The sequence below is a fragment of the Gymnoscopelus microlampas genome (genome assembly GCF_963454915.1).
Source record: "Gymnoscopelus microlampas genome assembly, chromosome: 4".
Taxonomy (NCBI): Eukaryota; Metazoa; Chordata; class Actinopteri; order Myctophiformes; family Myctophidae; genus Gymnoscopelus; species Gymnoscopelus microlampas.
The window spans coordinates 30,561,819-30,572,769 of NC_139941.1; the positions used below are offsets into that span (position 1 = coordinate 30,561,819).

General features: G+C 38.9%; 1 protein-coding gene across 1 annotated transcript; it reads left to right on the forward strand.

Moving 5' to 3' along the window:
- Window positions 1-521: 521 nt before the first annotated feature.
- mob1a (MOB kinase activator 1A) lies at window positions 522-10,328 on the forward strand. Its single transcript, XM_084054687.1, has 6 exons — window positions 522-985; window positions 1,777-1,943; window positions 3,232-3,325; window positions 6,074-6,207; window positions 6,787-6,950; window positions 7,858-10,328. Exons 1-6 carry the CDS (start codon window positions 972-974, stop codon window positions 7,933-7,935), a joined length of 651 nt encoding a protein of 216 aa, XP_083910813.1. The 5' UTR covers window positions 522-971; the 3' UTR covers window positions 7,936-10,328.
- The last annotated feature ends 623 nt before the right edge of the window (window positions 10,329-10,951 follow it).

A 10,951-nucleotide genomic window follows, 5' to 3' on the forward strand; every position in this document is an offset into this window, starting at 1 on the left:
TAGACCAGCCCTCCCTGGTTGGCTACGTCATACGCACGGTCACGTCAACGGCCACACCTCTATAGTCCATCCATAGCGTTAGGTTCAGTGTTGCCATGTCTGCTTTTTATAAGTTACTTTGGCCTTGTTTTTCTGTAAAGTTGCTTGTAAGTATTGGTGGTTGCGTTTTTTTGGGCTTGTTTCTAAAATGTAGTGCGACTGTCTCTCTCTGAAGTGCGGCCAGCGTCACATTTCTCCGCAGAACCCCCCCCCCCCCCCCACCTGAAAATATGACAAGATTTGTGTTGTTAAAATGTTTCAAAAATAATCTTTCTTGCGACGCGTTGTGAGTTGGTAGAACGGCTATTTTCAAAAAAAGAGGAGAAAAAAATCCTGAAATATTCTTTTGGGCTAGTTTTCATAGAGCTGGTTCCTTATTCCTCTCGCAGAATCTGGCAACAATGGCTGTGGGCTTGTAGATGTAGATCGGCTATTTTAATCACACCCCACTGTCGTACGCCGGAGTAAATAGTAGGCAGGCAACCACCCTGATAACCAACTTGTTTCTTAGCAGCGCTCGTTTTCCCAACATCGGTTACGGCAGGCGGGCGTGAGTTCTTTTGGAGAGATAAATTATTATAATATTGGAAACCCAGTGCTGTCGCGCATTGTTTGGGGGAACATGACGTACACGTGTTTTCGAAGCGCAATGCAAGACGTTAAAATTAAGAACACTATTTGAGCGAGTTGGAACTTGGAGGCAACGCGTGACAAGGCTGCTGACGGACATAACGACGCAACATACAGTGAAGGCGACAGACAGACAGACAGGCTAGGCGAGCAGTGAGGAAGAGGATTCTTCAAGTTAGCACCAACAACTAGCAACACTGACAAGTAGTTGTTGTTGTCCGACGGGGCGAGTTGAAAACTTCCACACAATAAACCGGAGTTGAAGCTGTATTTTCAGTTCATCATCCAACGAGCTCGCAACGATGAGCTTCCTATTGTAAGTACTTTAATGTACTGTGTGGGTTAGCTAGCCACGCATTAAACCCAAAGCAAGACAGTTCGTGTTAACATTACTTAAGCTAACTGGAACTAGTCATTTCCCCGACATTGATCACTGCATTGCGCTGCTGTGTTGACAAGTTATTCCCTCTTTATGATTGAAAAACTATTAGAGTAATTTAGAGTAAAGCAAATGAACCATAACGTTTATTTTCTTGGCATGCCAAATGATCTACTAGTTTACTGGATCGGTAACGCTAGCAAGTGCCAGCTAACGTTGAGTTTTGATCGATAATGTTTGAGGATGGAGGAGGAGGGTATAATGTTGGTTTACTTTTTGCCAACGATCTTATTACTGCAGAGACCTCAGTATCTTATTGATGGGTATATATATATATTTAACACAGAAACGTTACCAAAGATAATCACTGGCCAACTAACTGAGACTGACTTATTTCTGGATTTAGTCTAGCTCCATTAATAACCTCTCACTCCGCTGTATAATGGAGTGAGAGGTTCTGGAGCTAGATTTAGTCGTTATTACCTTATATTGTAAACAAGTCAACCCAAAAGTTATGCAGCCTATCTTTGATTCAATTGCGTCCATGATCATTATTGTAACAATTAAACATCAGTTTAATGTTACACTGAAAGTTTCTGGAACAGCTGTGGCTGAGAGACCAAAGAGGAAGGGTCTTCGACTACTGAAACATGTCATGAGACAGAAACACCATCCACTATTCAGTTTCGTTTCGTAACTTGTTTGCCTTCACTGTTGTTTCTTTGCAGTGGCAGTCGCTCATCCAAGACCTTCAAGCCGAAAAAGAACATCCCAGAGGGCTCCCATCAGTATGAGCTGTTGAAACATGCTGAAGCAACCCTAGGGAGTGGGAACTTGAGACAGGCTGTAATGCTACCTGAGGGAGAAGACCTCAATGAGTGGATTGCTGTGAACAGTGAGTTGATGCTTATAATTAACCTAGTATTAAGAACTAGCATTCTATTGGCCAGGGGTTGACATTAAGGGAAATATGTGACTTTTCAAGATCAATGGCCACACCATTGTAACCACTTGACCAGCACGACAGTCAAGAATTGAACCTTGTAATGGAAAAATGGAGAAATGGAAACATTAATTGAAAATGCATTCTAAATTGGAAGATATTTTCAAAAAATATTTTAAGCCTGAAACTGTCTCACATTGACATGTAGGCTACACAGCATTTGGTTCTTTTCCCGCCTTCTGCCTTTTCATACACATGCGTGTGAGAAATTGTTTTTATGGGGGTCAAACCCTGTGGAGTGTTCTGCTAGCCAGCCTTGCAGAGTTGAGAATTCCTACAATAAACACCCCACAACCTCACATCTGCTCCCTATTCCATACCATGTGCAAATATTAATACTATATAACTAGTTACTATACATTTCTATAAAGTAATTGTTCGTTATTAGATCATTAAAATAATTATATTCTGGTTACTGTAAAGAAATACCTGTCCCAGACTACCATATTGATTGGCAGGAGGGGGAAATGACTGCTATGATCATGTCTTTATAATGCACTTGCTTGTCATTGTCGGGAAGAAGTAGAAATGTGTCTATAGGCTACTGTCAGTGTTGAGTCCAGACCTTTTTTGACTGGGGTGGCATGGCACAAGTGGGGCACTGACTTAATGCAGGGATGGAATGAAGTATGAGCGCATGCACACAGACACAGTGTCTGAAGAATAGCATTCATTGGCTCTGTGCATATCTGTAATCCCAAGTTTTCAGAAGATGGCATACCGGTTTCCTGTTCCGGTTAATTCTCCCATAGCTTCGTTTGATTGGCTCGGCAACAGCTTTGAACCGGTGTAACAGCCAAAAAATATACCCCCAGCCAAACTATACCCGGGGGTTAAAGTGGGCTAGTGTAGTGTTTTATACCCTGGGGTATATTCTGGGCTAGTTCTGGTTTATATCCCGGGATGTGCTGGCCTACTTTAACCCCGGGTATAATTTGGCCTGGGGTATATTTTTGGCTCTTAGACCTGAAACGCATGAAGCCTTTACATGTGTGAAGCTTTTAGTTTGCACAAGCAGTGCTTTGACTTGTAGCCAAATTTTCTTCAACTGTTAGAAGAAGCTTAGCAGTCAGTAGTTGCTTAGCTTGTGGTGTGGTTGGCATAAGAATTAGTCAAGTTGACACAAGACATCATTGTTGTGTGTTGGATGGTTCTTAATCATGTCTATCCTCAATTTCAGCGGTGGATTTTTTCAACCAGATCAATATGCTTTATGGCACCATAACAGAGTTCTGCACAGAGACCAGCTGCTCTGTGATGTCTGCTGGACCAAGGTAACCACTTTGAATACAATGCTTTTTGCAGGTTGGCAATGTTCAATTTCACATTGACAACCGTTGTCTGCTGCGATCACCCAACTTAGAGGAAATGTAATCTAAAGTATAATGAGTTACTGGGAATGGTTTTCTTTTGCATTTTTACTTTACTAGACTCAGATTGAGGTCAAACATGGACAAATGGTTCGGTTCTCTGGTAATTCTTAATGTTGAGGACAATCCCATACAAGGAATTGAAACGTATCCAGATGATTGGTAGGCGGAGATGGGTAGAGATATCCGATCCTCTGGCTATGCGAGACTAATTAATGTCACATTAACTGTCACATAGTCCACTGGAATAGGGACCTGTTAACATGGTGGAGTGAAAAGGTTAACCTGTCTTGGCATGCCTGGGGGTGCATTGGTCAAGGTATTTGAATTACAGTGGTTATAATCATAGACATATTTGTGGACAGACGTCACATGGTGGTCTGCACAGGAGTCATTTTTCTGTGTGCGTGGATCTGTGTGCGACCTGTCCATGGGAGAGGTTGGGGATTGTGGCTTTGAGTACATGAAAGACATACATTAAACCGTACTTGAAACTTGGAAAAAAACTTAGTTCCTTCTTTTTGACACTGTTAAGCCCAGTCCAACCAATGATTCGCAACGCAACCGTTGAAACTTGCACACAGTTGCAGCGGTCTGTGCAGATTTGGGATTCTGTTGCAAGTGGTTGCAGTTGCAACTTCTTGTGTTGCGAATCATTGCTGTGGACTTTGTTTAAGTGGGAACAAGCTAATGTTTTAATACTAAATATTACTTCATTAGTCTTATAATGATCATGTTTATTATCACCAATACCAAATTAATACATAGAAAGAAATCCTGATCAATTAACATAATAGCCTACTGTGTACATTTAACAATTATATTGAAGTATTGTTTGCAATGTTAAACCTATTTTTACTTTATTGTATTATATTATTTATTTTTTAAGACAATGGAATCTATATATGTATGTGTGGTCTGAGGCATTTCTAAATTTGTTCGTAGAGTAAGAACAAATTAAAGTAAGAATATATTGAAGAATGTTGCATAAAACATTGTATGCAGGGTTTAAGCACTGATCTGTGCTTTACAGATGATGAATGAGCCCCAATATTCCCATAATCTAGAGGAACAGTTGCATGTTGTCAGGCGACATCGTTCAGATAACCTGGAGGTACAGTCACGCAGACTTAAGATCCTAACCAGAGGGACAGGCAAGTTGTAGCAACTACAGTTAGTTTTAGTTAGCTAATCAAATGAAGCTATGGGAAAATGAACCAAAACACAGGTATGCCATCATTTGGATACCCGGGACTACAGTCATGCACAGTGCCTAATCACTGGGCAGGGTCTCTGCAGATACAGAGCCTATCAATGGGCCATAAGAAACTATTGTAAGGAGTCTGTCTGTATGTCACTCAGTCTGCAAATTTGGCAACCAGAGTGTGCTGAAGCGATTCACCTATGTACACCTCTTTTGTTAAGTTTTTTATGCTCAGTAATGTATACCTGTAGGAAAGTCCGTGTTAACAGGCTTATAGTTCTACAGCCCTGTTAATTGGTCTATTGTTTCAACTGGGATGCTCCTGTCTGCCACCCGAAGTGCTGTGTTTTTTCTTTCCTGAATGGTGTCAATGACAGATAATCAAACGATCCTGTGAATAAAGAGCCTAAACGGAAGCTCCTCTCCGTGATTCTTTTACCGGAGTCACACAGCCAGTGTTCGCCAGCTCTAATTCAGCACATCCTTAAAGGCCCTAGACCTCTAGTTCAATACCTGTAAACTAAAATGCTATAAATTGTTGTATTTAAAAACTTAAAATGTGAAACTTGTTGGCATATGACTCCACTTAATGTCATTAGCAGCAGCTACATTTTGGGGATTATCCGAGAACCAAACCATGCATTGCCACTTCATGTGATTTAGACCATTCTTGAGGTAAGGAATCATCTGAACATCACATGAACGAAACAAAACGGGCATTATAGTTTGCATGCAGTCCCTGTAGAGGCTGTCTTGTTAGAGTCTTGAGTTGGTACTTCCCCTGTTTTCTGGCCTCCTGACTGTCTGTAATCGAGAGGAAGAAACCTGGCTTTGCTTCCTGTTGACACAGTCACAATGAAGAACGTCACTGTAGAGCCTCTTCTCTTTCCCCTACTGCTGTTTTTAGCTGCTAATACAGCACATCAAATGTCTTGTGTGTTAAGTCTGCAACCAGTGTATGTTTTGCATGTGGAAATAGAGGCATGCCATGTGTGGAGATGTGACTTTTTTTAATATGTGAAACAAATCTCTTAACAGAATAGAAGTTTGATTATAAACTTTTCATGCTGTAATCCCTCTCTCCTCTTTATTTAAATTGCCTGAGGGCCTCATGTCCCGTTTCAAGTGTATTATTTTGTAAGTATTATAATGACAGACACAAGCTATTAAATATCACAGTATTTCTCTTCGCAAATCAAATTCATAGTTGGCATATATCTTTTTATTGTGCAGCATATTTGCAGTGAATGAGAACACAGTGGGCAATGGAACATAAACAATGTTAATCATTTCATTCAAACTCAATTTTAGGAAAAGGTAATGCCCATATCTATATAGACTACAAACCATGTCTGGTTTTACATGATCAACCATAAAAAGTAAATGATGCCCTGTGGAACAGTTGTAACCTTCCTTTCATCTGAGACCATTTCTATCTTTTTGTCTAGATATGAATACCACTGGGCTGATGGAACTAATATTAAGAAGCCCATCAAATGCTCTGCTCCCAAGTACATTGACTACTTGATGACCTGGGTACAGGACCAACTGGATGATGAGACACTTTTTCCTTCCAAAATCGGTGAGTTGCATTTAATGTTTAGATGATACACTTGCTTCTAGGCAAATTAAATGGTCATTGGTTAATTATTGGGTGACAACTAGGCTGTTTAGTTGCTGTACCATTTCACCTATTTAGATTTTTAACAGTAGATTATTTTTTAAATCAATGAAATTATCTGTGATAGCACAGCACACTAAACATGTCACACTAAAATCTGAACATACTCCTTACTTGTTTAATTCAATACTCAATTTAATTGTTAAGCATTTTCCCTGGTTAGCCTGTGTTCCTGAAGAATTTGATCAGCAAGGTGATATTGCAGTCTAACATGTGACTATTCTGATTTTTATTGTCTATCCAAAAAAGGATATACAAAGATTATGCTTGCTTCTAATGGCTCCATATTACAATGTCACATTTTCCCTTTGTGTTTTGCTGTTTTCCCTGGGTTATGTAAAGGGTAATCACCACAGAGTTGTGAGGAGGTAATGAAAAATCCAGAAACACCACCAGAACTCTTCTTCTAGCTCTGCTTGTCCAAGAAAATCAGGGACCTTGGTCAAGGCTCTAATTGACATAACCATTCTGTGTCTGTAGGAGTGCCGTTTCCCAAGAATTTCATGTCTGTGGCCAAGACCATCCTGAAACGTCTTTTCAGGGTTTATGCCCACATCTACCACCAGCATTTTGACTCAGTGATGCAACTGCAGGAGGAGGCCCATCTTAACACCTCGTTCAAGCACTTCATTTTCTTTGTTCAGGTGAGACTACCACACATTCTAATAAAGTTTAATAGTTGATGTCATTTTGCAGGCAGAAAGTTAGCATCTCTGCTATTTGGTGTGTAGTCCAAAGTCCCTATGAAACTACTATGAATGTTTTTAATCGGCATGGCTCCTCCTCCTTCATTAAGGCCTCAGACTTTACGATCAGAGTGGGTGACAATGTTATCCCAAGGAAAGAATAGATTACCTATCTGACCCCTCCAAATTATTTGACGACCCCTCTGTGAAATAGCCCTACTTTTGGGGGTGGGTTCTCAATACTGATCTCAATATGGACCCATTGTGAGTGTAAGTGTTGCCATAATCATGTAACAGAGGCACAGCCATGACAGCAATGGTACAAAAAATGTTTTTCAAAATATATTTTCTTTCGATTTCACCCAAGTGCTTCCTTATTTATTTTCGGTATCGGACGATAGTTTTTCCATTCGGAAAACTAAACCCATCCCTACTCCCTACCCTCCTTCAAAACCGCCATAAAGGAGCGCCTGTCTGCAATTTGCAACTGGACCTAGTCTTCTAGCTTGCCAAAATAAATTTGCCCCCTCTGTTTTTCTGTAAATATACTTTTATTGCTTCTAGTATTGATACTTTTTTGTATAGTATTGTCTTTAAATGTCTTGATGGATTGAATACATAGGACCACAATGGAAACAAGCCCTCATGTTTTTTTGTGTTATCATTTTAGCATTATTGTATGCTAAAATGAAACCTTTTGCAAACTGTTAATAAAGTATTCAATCAATCAATCGATGCCGCAAGTGCATAAGTCCTAATATGGTGGCACCATTGGGGTCATTATTATTTAGCCAACTATACAGACCCTCAATACTATATTTACGAATGATAATCTTATAATTTGTGTATTTTTGTCAATTTGTAGGAGTTCAACCTCATTGATCGGCGCGAGCTTGCTCCCCTGCAGGACTTGATCGAAAAGCTTGGATCCAAGGACAGATAAACACATGACCACGCATTTCCTTTTTTTATGCTTTGAATTTCATTCTCTCCCTCTCTGCGACTGCTACCTCTGACTTCTGGTCTCAAATCTTAACCTTAGTGCCTTGTTCTTTTCACTTCCCTTTTCTGGATATTTTACTTCACGTTCTCTTTAATTCTTGTTTTTCCTTTTCTTTTTCATTCTAGTCATTCTAGATGAGATATCAGAGTGTAGTATAATAAAATATTGTTGTCAGGATTTTGGTTAACAATTTGGTAATAGGGACCTACTGATCTTTCCGTTGGACCAAGGAATTTCAGGATTTGAAATAAAACAGTTTTTGTTTTGTTTTTTTAGTTTGCATATAGTGCTTGAATTGTCTAAATCATTTCACATACATTTTGGTTATTGATGAGCAATTTTTGTTTTGAGTTTTTTAGCTATTATAATTATAATGACCAAAATATTCCATTTCAGAAGATACTGTTATATCTGCTTTCTTCGTGAACAATTAGAGAGCAACAGGGAAAATTTAGAGAGGGGATGATTATGTCAATAGACATTAGACACGGTTCACACTCATGGCATTGACATTTTTCTTTTTGTTGACTTGAAGTCATATGGTTATGAAAGATTCCACTGTTTGTTTTTCATCTTCTAGTTTATCTGTTGTGACCTAATGATGTGTCTGTTAAATTAGAGGGGTGTCTGCAACTAAACCCTTTACAAAACCAACATTCAAGTATGGCAGGTGGGCAGGGTTTCAATGGTCTGCAAATTCTATCTGTTCATTCTTGACAAAACTACAGTATTTCACCACCATGTAGAGGCTGCTCATGTCTCAACATGAATAGCTTCTTGGAAAAACACTTGAGTGTTTGCATTTATCTGCATTTATTACCAAAGGGATCAGAGGTGGTGGAGTGTAGTCAGGAAGAGACAAAAAACAAAAAATTGGGAAGGATTCACTAAAGCAAATACAAGACTGTGCCCACACTGTACACCCAACCCAAATGTTAATTACCCACCCCTATGGACAGCATTTTGTCCCACCTCCTACTTTAGGTTCTTCTGAAACGGTATGAATGACAAAACTGTCGGATGTAGACGGACGTCGGGTCATACAAAAAAGTTTGTTTGAAGCATTTCTTCTGAATTTGGTCATGCAATATTCTTAATAAATGTGATTGAAATGGCATAACAAAAGGTTTTAATAATTACACTGAAATTTAAGAAAAGTATATTCATAACACATTTGTATTTTATTTTTTTTACTATGAAAAAAAAAAGTACCTTACCCACTTAAAAGGTTATATCATAAACCCAACAAGGTGTATGATTTAAAGGAAAAGCTTATGTGAAAATGAAAAGTCACATTGCTTAATGCGAGATTTGTTTCAATCCATTTCTGGGGTGCCTATTAATTATGGGACTCTTGATTGTCTGTCCCTTGAATGCTGGTACTGTACTTGATTTTAACATTTTTGTTTTCCATAATATAAAAATGTTCCCCTCAGTCTTCTGGAATCTGAAATCCAGTAATAACTTATCTTGCACCTGTGCATAACAAGGATGAATGACATGAGATGTATGTAGTTTTTCCATGGATGTGTTATTTGTCCAGTGCAATTGCCATTGTCATTTCCTGTGCTCAATTCTGGCTAAAACAGCAGGACTGTTTGCTGTGCCATTTTAATGTAACTTTATTTCCACATTCACAGTCTCAATTTATTTGCAGTGTCCCAGGAGGGGAGAATGAACAGGTGCATTATGCAAAGTCACATTGGAACCAATGTCAGACAATCATGATTAACATTAACAGATGACCGATGACTTTAATAAAGATGTCTAGATAATTCAGTACTCCACAGAACCCAAACAATGTGACTAAATTGTGCATTTAATATCACTTTGTGAAAACACCGTCTTTAGGCCTGAGTGAAACAATAGTTCAAAAGATTTTGAATAATTTTATGTGTTGGTCTTATCTTAGTTTTTATTGGATGAAACTCATTTCAAACAGTGCTAGGTAATTTTCACGATTTTAATATATATACTACTCCTGTATTTTAATCTACAGTAGTCATAAAGGAAATGTATTGCTTTTCTCCCTAAATGTAATTTGAAAACTTTTGTGACTGGGAGATACATTTCAAATTTCACAGTAGACTTATTTGATTGAAACAACATAAGGGCTTTGAAAAAGATTAAATGTTTTATATATTTGCAATTGTCATCTTGGGGTGATTTTGATGGAAGAGAATGGGGGCTCGTTTGAACTGTCCAAATCTTTGCTGTAAATATGATCAGTGTTTTTATCTGAACAAAACTGTGCCTTACAATTATTAAAATGTCTAAAGTGACAGTATTCATAGATTGAATTTGAAACATTAATAAACGGTGAAAGGACACGACTGCACTTTTGTATGTGTGTGTGTGTGTGCGCGCGCGCGCGCGCGCTGCGTGTGGTGCTTCGGGTTCTCCCCGGCTACATTGACGAACGCACCAGAAATATCTTTCACCCAGTGTTGCCATGTCCGCTTATTATAAGCGACCTTTTCTATAAAGTTGCGTGTAAATAAATATTGGTGGTTGGTTGCGGTTTTTGGGGCATTTTTCTAAAGTGTAGTTGCTTATTTTGATTTTATTTGAATTATTTTGAAAAGCAAAACCACATGGTTGCAGCAGTTTGAAGATTACACAAGAACGTCCTTAGTCCTGAGACTTATTTCCATTGTGGTGCTCTCACACACATTGTCATGTCAAGGACCCCCAAATTAATATGAAATTGTCTGCAGACCCCCATGCCATGACCCATCTGAAAATATTTCAATATATGTGTTGTCAAAATGTTTGTTTTTTTTATCCACATTTTTTACATTTTCTTCAATATTCTGGGGGGGGGAATAGCAGATCTACAAGCTCACATCGTGACGCGTCGATGGTTTAAAGTGCTCGTGTGTTTAGTCGCTTCTTTTGGGCTTGTTTCTCTCGCGAAAGCTGGCAACACTGCTTTCACCCTATCAGATGACAGACA

Excerpts from the sequence above, each read along its gene's own strand:
- mob1a (XM_084054687.1), top strand. Across the intron at positions 3,326-6,073 it reads GTGATGTCTGCTGGACCAAG|ATATGAATACCACTGGGCTG; the intron begins GTAACCACTTTG and ends CTTTTTGTCTAG. Across the intron at positions 6,208-6,786 it reads ACTTTTTCCTTCCAAAATCG|GAGTGCCGTTTCCCAAGAAT; the intron begins GTGAGTTGCATT and ends CTGTGTCTGTAG.